Below are 19,344 nucleotides of genomic sequence, written 5' to 3' on the forward strand. Positions count from 1 at the left end.
GAGGGATGTTTGGAGTTAATAACATGAAATAATTGGTATCTCTTTGTCACCGTGTCCTCATTAGTAGGATGGAATTGCTGGTTCCCTGTGGTGTTACTAACAATGCCTGTAGTCAGAGCCTATGCAAATTTTAAACAAGTAAACAGAATGTTACTTCACTGTTCATGTTTGTTGAATGTGATCAATTAAGATATTGATACTCACAAGAGTGTCATAGTTTGTCTTTTCCTTGTCTGAAAACAGAAAACATTAAGAATCAATACCTGCTCAAAATAGATATGTATGTGGCTTCCCAAAATCATACTTTACATAACATTTCTATGAACAACAATGAGGGTAACTTACTGGCTCTCTTCTTGTGAACTATGATGATGACAGCCAGGAGGCAGAGCAGGACTGCACCAATGGCTCCACGTACTGCTGCACCCACTGCTGCACCCACAGTAACTGGAGGTGTTGAAGTGGTGGAGAGGGGTGTTGTGATACCTGTATGATGTTACAAACCAGGATCACATACTTACAGTCCTAACAGTGTACGTCACTGATTTAACAAAGGAGTAGCTGAAACTGGTTCAATGTTATGGCTTACTGCGCACTAATCATAATAACAAGTTTTTTATTACGATTTTAGTATGTTTTAGGTTTTAGTGTAATGACCATTGATGTTAACTTTATAACATTAGTGCATGTTGTATGTATTCTTTGGATCACAAGTGACATTATTAATGGTATAAAGATTGATAGTCACTATGCCTGCACTGTCACCCCTGTATGTCAAATCACAACCCTGCTGCTCCCATGTCAAACTGCCTTGAAGCACCAGGTAAAAGGTTCATATGGTAGTAACATACCCTTCATGATTGGGGAAATTGTGGGCACAGAGGTAGTGATTAAATCTGTTGGACCAGAAAACAGTTGATAATAAACAGAATAATGAGCAGTCTACAGATTTATAATTCATGATAATTTAAAATCACTCCTGTTATTCACTTGGATAGTACTTGCATAATATTACTGAGATCAGAACTGACATTGTTAATTATGTTCAGGTCAGACATTCATTGGACGCTGTCAGCCCTGTATTTCAAGTCACAGGCTACTGGTGGAGTCAAGGACACTGTGACTGAGAAGAGATGTTAGGGTTCAAAATCAATGTTAGGTTTCATCATGTTGTTTCCTCTATAAGCCCACTTAGTTGAAAGTGACATACTTACTGATGTGAACAGACAGATATACATGTGCATCTTTCCTGTGTTTACTCCCTCCCTTTCTGAGATATTGTCGACAGGTGTAGCGTCCAGCATCCTCAGTTGTGACATTAAGAACCATCAGAGAACAGTCAGACCCCAGACTCAGTCTCTCTTCTCTGCCTGAGTTTTTTTTAATAATCCCAAGACCAACCAGCTCAGTCCTCTTAAAGTCCCATGTAGTAGAGGAGCAGTCTGGGTAAACCACATTGTTACACGGCAGACTGATGTTTTCTCCTACTTTGTGGTGAAAAGTGGAATAGCCTCCATCTGGAGAGAAATGCATTTCATGAATGGTGAGAGATACTGTATCACATTTAGTAAATTAATCAAAATGATGATAAATAACATAATAATTTATCTTTCTGTTTGATGTAATATTATATAGAAACATGATGTGTAAACGTATCCTGATAACCCCAAGTCTATATTGGATGTACAGTACTACTATCTAGATTACAATTAAGAGTATAAGAAACATCTCCATGTGAATATCTGTTGCACATTAAACTTTAAACATTGTCTTCATCTGTTTGCACATACTGTCATCGCCTCTATAATTCTATAACTAATAAAAATCCAGATTATAAAGATGTACTCGAAAGTAAATTAAATAATAGTCTAATCTGTGTACTGTTTTACCTGCTATGTGGAACCCAATGGTCACAAATAATCCCAAAACAGCACGACTAACTTTAACCATGGTTCTTCTCTTCACGGTCAACTCTCAACTGTGCTCTCTTCAGATAGTGTGGATTTGTCCTGGCTTGATGATTTGTGTTCCTTTTTAGAGTATATCTGACTATCTTAGCCAAAAAGGAAATGACCTCATGAGTACGTTTAAAATCGACACTTCTGAAAAAATGAAGAAGTGTGCACCAGTCTTTCTATTCCTCTCTTACAGTTGTCAGAAAATAAAGCCAATTTCATACAAATTGACACTAAAATAAAAAAGGGGCATGTGGTACTAATAAGTTTGATTAGTTTGGTGCCAAGATCCATATCTAGACATTACTTTAGTTATTCAAAGTATACAGCACAGGTCAAACGTTTTAGAACACCCACGTTTTTTTTAAAATGTACGCAGTTCAAATAACCTGAAATGATACAAAGGTAAGCAGTAGACTGCCAGGTGTAAACAAATATATTTAATAACATAGTTTACATTACCAAAAACTGGAAGAATAATGTACATTTCAGAATGATACTAAAAGGCGTTTTCAAGGAACAAGTAATTGGTGATCAACTTGCACACTCTTCTGCAGCAATGGAAGTAATTTAATCCTTGAGAGTTGATGCTAATTATCCTTCAGGTGTCCTGATTTTTGTTTATTACTTAAAAACTATCTGTCTGTATAAAAGCAGTGTTGGAACAGATCGTGTTATTGCACCCGCTAAAGCATTATTTGAACAGTATTTTACCATGGAAGTAGTATATTGCTCTCATAATGGCAAGAAAAATCAAATTAAGATCCTTTTCACTCAAGCAACACACTCACTTAAATGTTAGTGTGATAGCCTGTCCTGTAGAGACGTTTATTAATGACTGTGATGCCCTCCACCTTCTCCTCCCAGTAGTAGCTTGTATCTCTCTCCCTGTTTGGGTACCCATGTGGGTGTGGCTCCAGCCCCAATGACATCATCCCACACTCCCTCAGTCTCCACACCTGTCTCCCATAAAGTCATCAGCCCCGCAATATATCAACCCTGGTTTTCCATCGTTCATGACCAGATTGTTGTTTCGTTTACTTAAGTAGTATCTCATTCTTGGCCGCACTAGTTAAGCTCCTTTTGGGTACAGTAAGTTTTTTTTTCTTTTACCTCAACTAACCTTTGAGTTTTTTTCAGCCTGTGTCTCCGGGAGCCCCCTGCTTGCCTGCTGAGACGCCTTACCTTCCCTGCCTGTGTCTGCCCAGCACCCCTGTGTCCACACTGTCCCCCAGGGCTCCACCTCCAAGACCCCATCAGTGGCACGGCCCTTCCTTCCTCCAACCCCCTGAGAGTCTCTGCCCATCGGGCCTCTGGGTCGCCCTCAGGACACGCCTGGCCACCATGCTCGTTTGTTTCAAGTGGAATATTTAATGGGGAAGTTTAAGGTCTATTTTTACACAGGATTGCTCAATTCATCCATTATGATACTTATTCAGCTAAGTGAGGCTGCCACATTTCACTTTTACCTCTTGCACACATAAGATGAGAAGAGAACCCTTTTTCATTCTATACTTTCTTAATATTTTGAAGGGGAAACAAGAAGCAAAAACATATATTTGGTGTGCTTTTTAATTTATGCCATATTCATAATAAGTATACAAACTTATTTAAAAGATACAGAAATATCAGTTGTAAAATGTAATGTAAGAACACGCAAATATTTGGACATTCGATCAGACATTCGACAACACCACCACTCGTGGCATTGTAATAATGTGTTTTGCTCCTTGTTTATTCTAAAATAAGGAGGAGGAAGCATACACCTGGTCCAAGCCACTAGTCTGAAAACATAGTTACATTCTCAATATAATGTTTCAGTGCTTTTGACATGCGTTTGTTCAGAAACCATCATGAGTCAAAGTTGAGTCATAGTTGGGTGTGTGATGATGATGATGACAGTGATATAGACACATCCAAGACTACCAGCACTAACTGGAGAGGGAGGGGGGTGAACACCTCCAAAATAGTTGAAACTAACACACACACACACACACACACACACACACACTGAAAACTCTGAGAGACAGGAAGAGTAACACAAAAAGTGAGAATATGTAATTAGAAATGTTATTGTATATAAAAAACTTCAAAACAACAACAAGAGTGACCCACAGACCATATTTACAGAAAGGTTGATCTTTCAGACAAGGGCAAGTCATGGATCAGCAGACTACCCTCTACTCATATACAGGAAAAAACATCTACACCCTCATCCAAACCACACCTACATCCACACCCATATTCTGTTAGCTGGAGTGTAGACTAGATGACTCAGACTCTGTGCTAGTAGAGGTTCCTGGGCGTCTACGAGGTAGAATCTTCCAACTGCAGACGACGAGACTTAGTGTCAACACCCGCCTGTCGGAGCTCTTGAAGTACGCCCCCAGGAAGGCATACAGCAGTGGGTTTAGACAGCAGTGGGCAAATGCCATTGGTTCAGCCACTGCCAGCCACACACCCAGCACCACCTCCAGACTACAGCCCCTGGGAAGGACTTGTAGACGCATGAGGGCATCAATAGTGATGCCAGCACCATACGGGAGCCAACACAGGAAGAAGCACAGGACCAACGCCACAGTGGTCCTGACAGCTCTGCGCTTCTGTCTCTGCCCCCCCAGAGGGCCGCGGCGGGTCAGCCTAGACACGATGACACAGTAACACACCAGCAAAACTAGGCCCGGTACCACCAAACCCACCAACACCAGCTGCAGGTGGAACACCGACACTCAGAGAGGAGCGTTGTCAGCTGGGTATAAGCGCTGGCACCCCATCACCCCATCTCCTGCTTCCCGTGTCCTTCCCGTGGCAAACACTATGTCTGACACTGCCAAGAGAGCCACAGGCAACCAGGCTCCTGGAAAGGGAGAAGGGGATAAGGGAGACAAAGAGATTTGGTGGTTAGATCAGGAGACGGAGAATACAAGTGAAGATGTATCAAGTACATCTGAGGCATGGGCACGAGAGAGATAAGGGATGAGGCTAGAGACCTAGCTCACCTACATACACCAGTCTCTGTGCCAGTAGCTGTCTCATGCCTGAGGCGTGCGTGTCTGTTGCTTTGACCACTGCTAGGTAGCAGTCCAGACTGCTTATTCTCACCTGCGCTGGCAGCCAAGCACCATCACCACCAGGCCGTTCCCAGTGATGCCCAGGACGAAGATGAAGCCATAGACCACATGTATTTGGCACATTTCAAGACAACCAATGTTAACCTAAATGATGTACAAGAAGTAGAAATAATGTTCGATTCAATAATTTATTATTGTCCATCCATAAGTTAGTACCTAGATGTGTAATATATGTATTGCTGCACTCCGCTGCGCGTCGGACAGTTCAGGCCTCCGCATCGTCCATTATTGGATGATATTGTACACCTCGTCGGGCATTATCCCTTACCCCCAGGGGCGGCGCCAGATCATTTTTAGTGCAGATGCTGAGGGGGTGCTAGATGATTGACAAGGGGATCTGCGCAATTATATGTATGTGACGGGTGGGAGTGGGATAAGTCAGGGAGTCACCTGGTTCTGTTTCACGTGACCAAGCCTAGCGAGTCACCGTGACATCCGTCACCCCTCCGGGTCACACAGCTGTCACGTTGTCTACAGAAGTCCTCCACGTCTCGTCTGTGTCTCCCCCAGTAAAACCCCTTCCTCAGCCGTCTCAATGTCTTGGTCGCCCCGAAGTGTCCACTGCCTAAGCCCCCATGTAACTGCTCTAACACAGTTTGTCTTAGGACCCTTGGGACCACCAGCTGCCACGTGACCTCCCACGTCGCTGGAGACACCCCCTCTGTAACAGTCTAATGACATCAGATGTCATAGACTGTAGACCGTAAGAAAGTATTTTTAGCACTGTGCACCGCTTCACGTTAATCACCGCCGGCAAAATCCCAACGCAAGCAGTGCTCTCACTACTGTGTTTGTCACGCGCTGATTGCAAACAAAAGACTGACTGTAGTGTCCTCTAATAAGTCACTTCCATCTTGACGCCGTAGGAGTTTTCAATAGTTCGGTATGTTTATTAAACGTAGGTTTTGTCACAAAATAAATGATAAAGTAAATGGTGCAAATAAAACAGATAGATGCAATTGAAAAACCATATGCTTGCTAGCGTCTCTAAAGTTCCACCATTCCACACGTCAGGCTCTCTACCAAACACAATGCCCAATGCCTTTGTCTAGTAGGTATTCACCTCCTAATTTACGCAGGTGAGGCAATACCAATCAATCATTCCAGGTGTCAATACTTGGTTCTGCCAGCAGGGTCATAGGCTCAACCTTCAATTCAAAGAAATTCTAGCTAAAACACACTGGCCCCCTTATTGCTACCGGCTAAACAGGTACAATAACAAATAAACAACCATATGGAGCCATGTTAAGCCATTTCCACATCAGTACATATGTTTTTTTTCCTTTTCCTTTTTTTTTTTTTTTACAAATCAGGTTATTACAAAGTCCATCAGTGTTAAATCATTGTTTAGAGTCCATCTTATGTTCAGTGTAACTTAACAGTCCATTGTGCCAAGAGGCCATGTGCAATTCAAATGTCCAGTGCTGAACTTGTATGTGGTGTGTGATGTATGTACGCGCATGTGCGCATGTGTGCACACAATCTTCTTCCAGGGCATGTATCGATCCAGGATGTCAGTATACGTGTATCAGTTCATTCATGCAGGAAGGTAGCGTCACATACACATATCAAACATTCATGTTTAAATATTTACATGTCATATTCCAACAGTAAACAAACCTTTGTAATAGGTCTATCCAAAACACTTGTCTTTGTTTTCAGACTCAAACTACGAACAATTCCCTTTGAATCTTTCTTTGTGTCAATAACCCTCCCCAACATCCAAGATCCTTAGGGGCAGTAGGGTCTGCAATTAACACAATATCTCCACACATGTAATTTATTTTCTGTTTGAACCTTTGTGGCGTGCCATCTACCTGCGTTTAATTGAAAGTGTCAGGTGACTCGCTAGGCTTGGTCACGTAAAACAGAACCAGGTGAACCAGGTGACTCCCTGACTTATCCCACTCCAACCCGTCACATATATATTATATATAAATACTGTAGCGTCCCCTTGTTATAAGTCAGAGACACAGACGTGCTATTTTACAGTTTTTAGCTTTTTATTATCACAATACACAATATAATCCTTAGTCCACTTCCTACAGTACAGGGTCGCCACATAGCCTCCCCCTTTACAAGCCCTCGACCCCGAGGGCGCAGACAAAGTCCTTAAGACGACTTAAGGAGGTCTCCCGACCCTTCTGGGTCTGTCCGTGGGCCCCTCCTCCCCCACAATTGACCTGGTCCTTGTCCCAGTCGGGGTCCCAGTCGGTGTGTCAGTCTGAAGCAAGGGCTCCGTTTGTGTGTCAGGCCCTTGGTTGTCCCCACCATCCCCAGTGTCAACCCCAATCGTCTGTCTGCCCCTGTATGGTGCCATGCGGTCGCGATGGACCACCACACGCCTCCCCCTCGGTGGTGTCAGCAGGCGGTACACCACCTCCCCTACCCTGGCCAGGACCCGACACGGCCCGATCCAGGTTTTGTCCAGTTTCGGGCACCAACCTTTTTTTCTGGCTGGGTTGTGCAGCCAGACCAGCTCACCGGCGTCAAAGTTTCGTCCTTGTGTGTGTGTGTGTCATAGTTGCGCTTCTGCCTCGCGCCTGCGCTCTCCAGTTGAAGCCGGGCGAACTCGTGGGCTGTATCGAGCCGGTCTTGGAGCTTACTAGCATAGTCGAGGCCTGTGAGAGGAGCAGCGATGGTGGAAAACCCCCTCACAAACCTGCGGTAGTAGGACGCCAGCCCCAGAAAGCTCTTTATCTGCTGTTTTGACGTCAGAGTAGGCCAGCTATTTACAGCCTCCACCTTATCGGCCTCGGTGCTGATGCCCCTGCCCTCTACACAAAGGCCCAGGAACGTCACCTCCCGTCGCATAAAGTGACACTTCTCAGGGTGCAGCTTCAGACCCGCCCCCACCATCCTCTCCAGCACTGCCCTCAGTGCCATCAGAGCCTCAGCGAAGGATGTGCTGTGAGCCAAGATGTCGTCCAAATAGACCAGGCACTGCCGGTTGGGGACATCCGACAACACCCGTTCCATCAGACGCTCGAACGTGGCGGGAGCGTTGCACAGCCCAAAACACAGCGCTCTGAACTGCCAGTGGCCCCGGTGGGTGGAGAACGCTGTCTTAGCCCGGGCCTCCGGGGCGAGGGGCACCTGCCAATATCCGCTACGTAGGTCCAGGGAAGAGAACCAGGAGGATCCCCTCACCGAGTCAAAGCTCTTGTCGATATGGGGAAGGGGATAAGAGTCATTCTCAGTGACAGCATTCAGCCCTCTATAGTCCACACAGAAACGCAGCTTGCCTTCCTGTTTAGGAACCATGACCACAGGAGCCGACCACGGGCTATTAGATGGCTCAATGAAACCCGCAGTCTCCATCTCCTCCACAGCCTTGTCAGCAGCCTCTTGCCTCGCCAGTGGGATGCGTCGAGGTCTGATCTTGACTGGTCGAGCGCTGCCCGTCTCGATGTCAAGCTGCACCAGGTGAGTTAGGCCGACGTCATGCTCCCCCCACGCGAAACAGTCTTTAAACTCCGTCAGGAGATGTCTCAGCTGTTCTTGTTCTCGTTGCTCAACCTCCTCCGCTGCTGCCAGCGCGGAGTCAGGACCCCCCCGTAGCCTGTGAAGGTGGAGGCAGGGCAGGTGACGTGGGCGGCAGCGTGACAGCGTTCTCACTCGACACGAAGGTGGGGGCCACTGGAGACAGCTGGTGGACAGGAGAAGGGGCCAAATCACTTCCCACTCCTCCCCCCACCCTCACAGGAGGTGCAACACCTGTCAGCCACTAGAGCTACAAAGTATGAGCTGATTTTGTTGACTCAAAGTAACATTACGATCCATAGATGCTCCCCATTGAATCCAGCTTCATTGTTGCCCACCCCTGATGAGAAGGCAAGGTTGTAAATATTCACACTGCCTCGAGGTATGGATTTGGAGTTACTCACGAACAACCTGCCATTTGTCTCATCCCCACTGGGGTACTCCTCCGGGAGTACACCAAGGAGAGTGGAGACCTGTTTGCAGCGGCTGATCTGAGAGCAGGTTCCAGTCCAGTGGGGAGAGGGAATGCATCCTTATGAGTCATAGAATTTAACTTCCTGAAATCCACACAAAAACGCCAGCTACCATCCTTCTTCTTAACCATGACAATTGGTGCAGCCCATGGACTTGAACTCTCACAGATGATGCCACCCTCAAGCATTGAGGCAAGCAGGGTTCTCATTTCCTGATACATCATAGGCGGGAGGGGTCTGAATCGCTCTCTTATGGGATCACTGTCGCCTGTAGGTATCCTATGTTGGACAATGTCAGTTCTTCCAAAATCCTCGTCATTTCTGTAATAATGCTGTCAGGGCGTCCTGTTGTTGCTCGGTCAAGTCGGGTCTGTCAAACAGCGAACTCACCTCGAACAGGGAATTCTCTGTCCCCTGGTCAGAGCAGGCCTCCACCAATCTAACCTCAACAACCCCGTCGACATCCATGGTCAAACTCAGGTCCCGGGCTCCATGCACGTCCACTTCGTCAACCTTGGAGATTCTCCCCAGCTTTTGGTAGCGGCCTATGGACAGACTAAAAGGGTTGAGGTTACGAATACGGACAGGGACTCTGCCGTTTCTTACCACTGCTAGTGTCCTTGCTATTCCGACAGCACCTGGTTCCGGTAGAGCTTCCAACAGGCCATAGTAGGTCCGGCCAGGGGGGCCTGATGGGGCCCGGCCCCATACAACAACTTCACTTCTGGCCGGGACACGGATCCCTTGTCGGTGGGCTGGGCGAACATACCCGAGAAATCCATCCCCTTGACTGGCAACAATCCTTTGACAGGAGGCGAAAACACTTCTCCAAATCTGTTGGGAGCTGGGATTCTGGCAGGTTAAAGACATTGAACTCTCTGGGTTCTGGAACAGTAACTCCCAACATGTTTTAATGACATTCATGCCAATAATGAGGGGGTTAGAGGAACATTCATCTTTCACAATGACCACGCCACGAGCTGGAATTTTTAAGCCTTCAATTTCAAAGTCCATCAGGGCATATCCTATGTATGGGATCTCTAGACCATTAGCAGCTTTGAGGGTAAGGACTGAGGGACTTGTCCCCACCCCCATCTGATGTTCAGCGAAATATTGCTTCACTAGACTTTGTTGCATCAGAGTCACTTGGGAGCCTGTATCCGACAGTCCAGTCAGTTTAACCCCCGAAATACAAATCTCAACAGTCGGGCAGTCCCCAATAAAAGCAGAAGTGGCCCTAGGTTGTCTAGCATTACCCTCCAAACCCACCGCTTGGACCCCAGCAGCAGGGTGGCTTAGTTTAAATCTGGCGTAGAGCCAAATACACCCCTGCAAAACCTAGCGATATGTCCAGCCTGGTTACAGTGCCGACATATGGGCTTACCCCTCTCATCCCAGGTGTTAAAGGAGGAAGAAGCAGCCCATCGCCTCTCCACAGGATGTGGGTTGGTGGTAGTGGGGTAACGCTCTTGTGCCCCCACCGGAGATGGTAATTGTGTTGCAGGCTTCAATTCTTTCAATAGTTCTGTCGTCATGCCTTTAATCTGCTCCTTCACCTCTTCCAAAATCTCCCTCTTCAGTGCTTGTTTCCAGTCAGTTTCCTGTGAATGAGATCTAGGCAGGTTAGGCCCTTCCACCGCAGCACAAGTTACCTCAGACCGTTTCCTTCCATATCGATCTTCCTCTAACATCGCAGCCTCCATCTGGATCTCGTCAAAGGATGAACCTGGTTTCTGCCGAACATTGATTTTTAAAGTCTGAAGGAGGGGGCCATCCTCGAGGCCCAACAGGAATTGGTCTCTTAGCTGGATATCAGTAGGGGCTCCATCTGGGTCTAATTGCAGTAACCTACAATGCAGTTCTTGTAAGCGCAGAGTGTAGTTTTGTACTAATTCATCTGGCATTTGAGTACAACTATAAAACTGGGACCGCAACACAGGGATAGGAACCTTCTCTGTATAGCGACCGTCTAGTATAGTAAGGATTTTTGCAACTGTATCTCGTCGCCCTGGGACAACCACACTAACCTGACGTTTGGCCATCCCTGTCAATGCTCCAATTGAAATGTTCACCTTCAAAGGTTCAGTCATGTCTTGTACTCCCAACAGGCCTTGCATCTGTTCCTTCCATGCTCTGTATCTAATGTCGTAACCTTGGCCTTGGAATTTTGGCTCCCGGATAAATTGGCATCACCATGACTGCGCCCCTTGGTGTCACACACTGTTCCCAAGTCTCAAACAATGGGGAGTCAGGTGGCTGAGCGGTGAGGGAATCGGGATAGTAATCTGAAGGTTGCCAGTTCGATTCCCGGTCATGCCAACTGACGTTGTGTCCTTGGGCAAGGCACTTCACCCTACTTGCCTCGGGGGAATGTCCCTGTACTTACTGAAAGTCGCTCTGGATAAGAGCGTCTGCTAAATGACTAAATGTAAATGTAAGTCTCAGACTCTGCCAACTACCCCAAATGTGGCCGACGTGTAATGAGGTGCCGACTACGCCACCTAGTTGTAAGTCTAGGAACTCAATTGGTTCGTTCTGAGAGGGAGGAACCCGTGTGTTTGACCAAAGGAACAGTCGACAACCATGCCATATAAACTATTGTATTTTAATAAGTAAAAGGTATTTCCAAGCTTTCGGGATTTCTAAAAGTCTAAAAGAGAGAATGTCTCAGTCTAACAGCGTCACCCGTGTGTGCTGACTGGCAGCCTCGTCCGTAGGGCCTCGTCCGTAGGTCTCCCTCCGCAATCCGGATCACTGTCTTTCGGTCCACTGATTACCTCGGTTCCCGTCTCGTTCCCACAGCGTCGTCCGGGTGTGCCGACTGATAGCCACGTCCTTAGATCTCCCTCCGTTCCCTTGATTGTCCCGAGCGGGTTCTCCGTGACTTCGTCGGTGGTCTATCTCTCCTGTTTCCCCGTGACTTCCTCGTTTTATAGGCCAGGTAGCCCACCCCAACTGTGCTCCAATTGGTCCCTTCCCTTATTGTCAATTAGGCCCAATTGCGCTCCAATTGATCCTTTCCCTTATTGTCAATCAGGCTTGGTGATTCCGGAGGTACAGTTCCGCTGTCAAAAGAAAAGCAAAACAACCACACAGCAACCAAACAAAGCACACCACTGCAAACCAAATAATAACCCAGTTAACTAAATATACAAATACACCTTGTACCTCACTTTCAAGCCTGTGACACACACATTGCTGGTAGGTTCAATAAAACCACACATACGTAAAAACAACAATCTTTTGTCAAAGTTTTAGGATGATTTCAGAAGGGTGTCTGGTTTCATCACTTCCTCTATTCCTCGTCTTTTCTGGGATTTAAATGAGGGTCTTTGGGTCATCTCACTTACCGACCAACACTCATGAACAAAGTTTTAGCCATGGCTACAACTCTGAAATGCCAGCAGGTTCAGAGTCTTATCTTTCTCACAACAATGTTGGGAGATATGAGAGGGTGTGTTGAAGAAAGACGATGACTTGTTTCAATGCGTACTAAATGCCACTGAAATAGGAAGTATTTCATACCACAGTATATCATTTGTTATCCTGCGCAAAAAAACAACAACACACAACTGTTTTTCTCCATATAGTGGATTATTGCATGTGAAGATGCTTGACCTGGTCTGAAAAATGTGAAGTATGGTTTTGAAACTCTGCAAAGTCAGGTCATACTGCATGTACTGTGCATAATATTACATATTACTTGCATAGAAGTTAGTAACGAGAAATAATACAAATTATGGTAAAAAAAAAAAAAAATGTCCGTGTCATAGTGGTCAATTTTTCAATCAATGGAAAAACTGAATAGCAGAAGCAAATTGAGGAAACGAGAGGCGCTCAAACTCCTCTTCTATGAATCCGCACATCAACAGAAGACCACTACTCTGCAGTACTTTCCTTTACAGGAGTTTATAGGTGTATTAGAGATGGAATTAATAGATATAATACTTGTAGATAAAGTATATCAGTGTAGAAGCAATGTATCATTTCTAAAACAAATACATATATAAATGGTTTTCATAAATGGTTACATAGCATGAAAACTGACAAGATATGGCGTGACTGCCGTGATTCTCATGACAATTTTTTTTTTTTCCTGAGGTTTGTTGATGGTTGAGAGAGATCTCTGTGGTCACCAGTGTCGCTCTATGGCTCTCTAGTTTCTACTAGATGAGGAGAGATTGACTGAGGCATATGTCACCATGTCCTCCTGCTGAGTCTGTGAACACAACACAACTCAACAACCTATGAAAGATGCCTTTACACACTGTTTCAATACTGTAGTACTCTATCTGTACTTACATCTGGTTTTGGAGCAGCCTTGTTTTGGCTGGGGTGGTTGATGGTGACATAGGTGGGTCCATCGTCACATCCATCCTAGGGGTATAGTTTTACCAGAAGAATTCAGCACAAACAGGGTGTTTCTAAGTGACTCAATGATTGATTCAAGGTTTTGATTTGAATCAATTAAATATGTGTTAAACACACTGAGGAATGTTTGGAGTTAATAACATTAAATAACTGGTATCTCTTTCTCACCTTGTCCTCATTAGTAGGAAGGGTTTGCTGATTCCCTGTGGTGTTACTAACAATGTCTGTAGTCAGAGCCTATGTAAATTTGCCAAAAGTGAACAGAAGTTCAGTTCATCTTTCATGTTTGTTGAATGTGATTAACTAAGATAGTGATACTCACAAGAGAGTCATTGTTTGGCTTTTGGTTCTCTGAAAACAGCAAACATTAAGAATCAATACCTGCTTAAAATAGATATGTATGTGGCTTCCCAAAATCATACTTTCCATACATTCTATGAGCAATAATGAGGGTAACTTACTGGCTCTCTTCTTGTGAACTATGATGATGACAGCCAGGAGGCAAAGCAGGACTGCACCAATGACTCCACCCACTGCTGCACCTACTGCTCCCCCCCCTGCTCCAGCCACTGCTGCACCCACTGCTCCACCCACAGTAAACGGAGGTGTTGAAGTGGTGGAGAGGGGTGTTGTGAGACCTGTATGATGTTACAAACCAGGATCACATACATACAATCCTAACAGTGTACGTCACTGATTTAACAAAGGAGTAGCTGAGACTGGTTCAATATTATGGCTTACTGTGCACTAATCATAATAAAGTTTTTTATTACGATTTTATTACGTTTTAGGTTTTATTGTAATGACCATTGATGTTAACTTAATAACATTATTGCATGTAGTATGTATTCTTTGGATCACAACTGACATTCCTAATGGTATAAACTATAAAGATTAATAGTCACTATGTTTGTGATTGACAACTTTACTGTCAGCCTTGTATTTAATATCACAACTGTACCGCACCCATGTTAAACTCTGCCTGGTAAAAGGTTTAGATATGAGGTAATGATTCCATTCGTTAGACTAGAAAACAGTTGAGGTTGGTGGCATATTATAGGGGTTGGAGTTAAACTATTTGATGCTATACCTTACAAATATTTGAAAACCTCAAAATAAAGAGCAGTCTACAGATGTAATAATTCATGATTATTTAAAATCACTCCTGATTTTCACATGGATAGTACATGCATAATATTACTGAGATCAGAACTGACATTGTTAATTATGTTCAGGTCAGACATTCATGGGATGCTGTCAGTCCTGTATTTCAAGTCACAGCCTACTGGTGGAGTCAAGGACACTGTGACTGAGAAGAGATGTTAAGGTTCAAAATCAATCTTAGGTTTCATCATGTTCCTTCCTCTTTTAGCCCACTTAGTTGAAACTGACATACTTACTGGTTTGAACAGACAGCTCTACCACTGCATCATTCCCGTCTTGATACCCTTCCTTTCTGAGATATTGCCGACAGGTGTAGCGTCCAGAATCCTCAGTTTTGACATTAAGAACAATCAGAGAACAGTCAGACCCCAGACTCAGTCTCTCTGCTCTGCCTGAGTTATCTTTTATTTTTCCATGACCAACCAGCTCAGTGCTCTTGAAGATCCATGTTGTAGAGGAGCAGTCTGGGTAAATCACATTGTTACACGGCAGACTGATGTTTTCTCCTACTTTGTAGTGTAAATGGTCTCCATCTGGAGAGAAATGCATGTCATGAATGGTGAGAGATACTGTTTCACTTTGTAAATTAATCTAAATGATGATAAATAATATAATGATCAAACTTTCTATGTTTAATGTAATATTATACAAAAACATTATATGTACACGTATCCTGATAACCCCAAGTCTATATTGAATGTACAGTATTACTATCTAGATTATGCTTAGAGTATAAGAAACATCTCCATGTGAATATCTGTTGCACATTTTACTTTAAACATTGTCTTCATCTGCTTGCACATACAGTCATAACCTTTATAATGCAATAACTAATACAAATCCAGATTACAGAGATGTACTTTAAAGTAAACTAAATAATAGTCTAATCTGTGTACTGTTTTACCTGCTATGTGGAACCCAATGGTCACAAATAATCCCAAAACAGCAAGACTAACTTCAACCATGGTTCTTCTCTTCACAGTCAACTCTCAACTGTACTCTCTTCAGATAGTGTGGATTTGATGAGTTGTATGCTTATTTAGAGGCCAACTGAATATCTTACCCAAAGAGGAAATGACCTCATGAGCACGTTAAAAACCAACACTTCTGAAGGAATGAGGAAGTGTGCATTGGTCATTCTGTATTCCTCTCTTTAATAAGTTGTCAGACAGTAAAACCAATTTCATATGAATTTCCACAAAACTGAAAAAGGGCATGCAGTATTGATAAGAGTTGAGTTTGGTGTTTTGATTACAGTCTCATGCATCATCAAAAGGCTCTTGGAAACTGGAGGAAACTCTGACCGGAACCGGTCCGGCAGACCCAAAGCCACAACGGATTCAGAAGACAAATTAATCAACAGCCTACGTGATAGGCTGCTCACAGGACAAGAGCTTTATGCACAGCTTAACACCGGTCAAAGTAAGCAAGTCTCAGTTTCATCTGTGAAGAGAACACTTTGAGCTGCAAGTTTGACAGGTCGAATGGCAATAAGAAAGCCATGCTGCAGTGGCAAAATAAGAAAAAGAGGCTTGCCTGGACTATGAAGCCCTGCAAGTGGACTACTGAAGACTGGAAGAAGGTCTTATAGACCTATGAATAAATGAGGAAGCATCAGGCCGTGTTCTAGTATGTTGTCAAGTAGGGGAAAGATTGGTTCCTCAGTGTGTGACACCAACTGTCTAACATGGAGGAGGAAGTGTGATGGTCTGGGGCTCTTTGGCTGGATCCAGAGTCGACGACTTGCACAGAGTGAGAGGCACCCTAAAACAAAATGATTAGTGAACATTATTCACTAATCAATAAAACTAGTCATTGGATACTAGTTAGTATGTTCTCATGTGAGCTTGCTATTAATAACAGTAGATTGTGTCAGGTGTCAGATGTGTCAGGGTTAATAGATGTTCGGGGTCAGGAGAAAGTACTGGGTAAACGTCCCTTGTCATGACTACAAGGAGAGCTCCAACTATGATCTCTCTAGTCTGAGAGTGGTCCTGGGTTTGGAGGTTGTGCGCCTGCTGTCCCTCTGCGATGCCGGTAACGTAAAAAATCATAAAAAAATATAATATTAGAGTTTTGGTTTAGTAAATTTGGGTCATTAATTGACCTGCTATTCTTACTTTGTCTTGGTCAGAGTCTGTGAACTCTGATAACGTGCAAAAACTCTGGTTGCGTGAAGTATTGGAAAAGTATGTAAAATAATCCATATTCTTGATCTGAGGAAAAGGATCTGTTGACAGAGAGTATGGTTTTACTGAATACAGACCAGGGGTGAACCAAACAAAGAGATGTATGTATGTTACTTGTAAGATGCATGTTTACAGCTGAAAACATTAGTTGAACAGAGATCTTATTGGGACCTTTATGTTGGTTTTAATTGTAACTGTATTAATTTTTATTTTGGTTTTTTATTAAGACCAAGCACAGTAGGTGGGCGGTCATAATGTATTAGGGTCAAAGGCTTTATGCGAGAGACCAACCTTTTGACAATACTTTGACAATGTAAAGGGAAAGTTAGGACACAATCAAATACTAAGGGAAAGCTAAACTGGCAGTTTATTGATTAACTCATCTCTCACGCACAAATTGTGGTTATTTTGTTACTCATGAGGTAACAGAGTTGTGGAAATGATTGTATGCTTGTTCCCGATATGTTCTAAGAATCTTGCCTCCTGCCAACGGGACACTATTGCTGTGCTACAGGCACTGGCTGACAAGGGCCATCATTTGTTTCTCTCAAGCAGGCCTTGGTCCAGGCACCAGCTCTCGGTCTGCCAGACTACACCAAGCCATTCACACTGTACTGCCACAAGGCCAAAGGGTTTGCCCAGGGCGTACTGACCCAGCAGCATGGTAATCTTAGGAGGCCTATCGCCTATGTGAGTTCTTCTATAGATACTGTGGCATCAAGTTTCCCCCCACGCTGGGGTCGCCCTTGGCAGTGATGGTTCCTCCCGCAGTAAGTGCTCTTCTGTTATGCACCAAAACTCAACACCTGTCAGCCACTAGAGCTACAAAGTATGAACTGATTTTGTTGACTCAAAGTAACATTACGATCCATAGATGCTCCCCATTGAATCCAGCTTCATTGTTGACCACCCCTGATGATGGTGAACCACATGACTGTGAGATGGTTGTCGATAAAGGGCTAACACCCAGACCTGATTTGTTTGACAAACCTAATGATAATGCTGAACTTGTGTTGTACGTAGATGGATCTTCGTCCCGAGCATGGGAGGGCTCCCTAAACTCAGGATATGCGGTCTGCACGGACAGTGAGACATTCGAATCTGGTAAACTGTCTCCACAATGCACTGCACCTCCTCAGGTGGAGCAATCAAGAATGGAAAGATGATTGATAATTTGTTGTCTACAATACTACTAGCGAGAAAGCTAGCTATTGTTAAGTGTGAGGCTCATACTAACAATACAGATGATGTTTCAAGAGGAAATGCTTGAGCTGATTTAGCAGCAAAGGCTGCAGCCAAATCCTCTGATGTGTCCCAGGTCTCAATTTTTTTGGTGTCTCAGCAACCGGAAACACGCACTCCCTCTCTTCATGTTGTGGCGGACCTTCAAGCCGCTGCTGATAACACTGAGAGGGATGGTTGGTTATCTGTTGGCTGTGTAAAAGATTCCACATGCATTGTTCCCTTGGTTGGCTCGCATTGGACACGGATGTGCCCATACGAGCAAGGGGGTATGGTCTCAATAGTAAATACTGTTTGGTTTGCACCTGGTTTTTCCACAAAGGCTGAGCAACATTGTGCTCAGTGTCATACCTGCCAGCAGCATAATCCCGGAAAGGGACCAAAGAGAAGAAACGCAGCCCATCCGCCACCAAGTGGTCCTTTTATGCATTTACAAATTGATTTTATGCAGATGAACAAGTGTTGTAATTTTGAATATGTACTTGTAATTGTTGACATGTTCCATGTCGGAAAGTTGATGCTACCACGGTAGCCAAGATTCTCATGAGAGATGTGATCTGTAGATATGGGATCCCCACAAGACTGTCCAGTGATATAGGTTCATATTTCACATGTCAAATTGTTCAGGAACTTTGTAAAGCGCTCAAGATCAACCAGCATTTCCACTGTCCCTACCACCCACAGTCTGCGGGGGCAGTGGAGAGGCAAAATTAAACTTTGAAAAACAAACTAGCCAAGATATGTGAAGAGACATCAGGCCAGAAATGGCCTGATGCACTCCCACTAGCTCTTATGGCCATGAGGTCCACTCCCCAGAGGAGGAATGTGTACGTGAAAGTGCACAAACGGAGGACTGCCCTCTCACCGAGATGGACCGGTCCATACCTGGTTCTCTTGGTGACTCACACAGCTGTGAAAGTGGAGGGTCGTCCGACATGGATCCATGCGACACACTGCCAAACGGCTGCTCCACCGAACAACACGGTGGAGGGTCCCAACGGAGAGCCAGGGGCCGGTGGAGGAGCAGGTGCACCTCCACATGGTGCCTGCTCCAACTTGCCATTTGTCTCATCCCCACTGGGGTACTCCTCCGGGAGTACACCAAGGAGAGAGGAGACTTGTTCACAGCGGCTGATCTGAGAGCAGGTTCCAGTCCAGCGACCGTTTTGAGCCAGAACCAGAAGACCGCCATCCAGCACTCCAATCCAGGGCGCCGAGAAGGAGGTCCCAAACTTACTTCCTCTCTTCTTGTGAATTATGATGATGACAGCCAGGATGCAGAGCAGGACTGCACTAATAGCTCCACCCACTGCTCCACACACAGAAAACGGAGGTG

The 19,344-nt window shown here is 44.7% G+C and overlaps 1 protein-coding gene and 1 pseudogene across 1 annotated transcript; both read right to left on the minus strand.

Annotated features, from left to right (window-relative positions):
* Positions 1-4,204: 4,204 nt before the first annotated feature.
* Positions 4,205-5,149, minus strand: LOC136947656 (C-X-C chemokine receptor type 4-like; annotated as a pseudogene).
* Positions 5,150-12,812: 7,663 nt separating this feature from the next.
* LOC136947658 (uncharacterized) lies at positions 12,813-19,200 on the minus strand. Its single transcript, XM_067241786.1, has 7 exons — positions 18,894-19,200; positions 14,814-15,110; positions 13,875-14,051; positions 13,736-13,764; positions 13,582-13,650; positions 13,345-13,419; positions 12,813-13,261 (listed from the first exon to the last, which is right to left on the minus strand). Exons 1-7 carry the CDS (start codon positions 19,198-19,200, stop codon positions 13,199-13,201), a joined length of 1,017 nt encoding a protein of 338 aa, XP_067097887.1. The 3' UTR covers positions 12,813-13,198.
* Between the last annotated feature and the right edge of the window lie 144 nt (positions 19,201-19,344).

The sequence above is a fragment of the Osmerus mordax genome, chromosome 8 (genome assembly GCF_038355195.1).
Source record: "Osmerus mordax isolate fOsmMor3 chromosome 8, fOsmMor3.pri, whole genome shotgun sequence".
In the NCBI taxonomy this organism is placed as follows: domain Eukaryota; kingdom Metazoa; phylum Chordata; class Actinopteri; order Osmeriformes; family Osmeridae; genus Osmerus; species Osmerus mordax.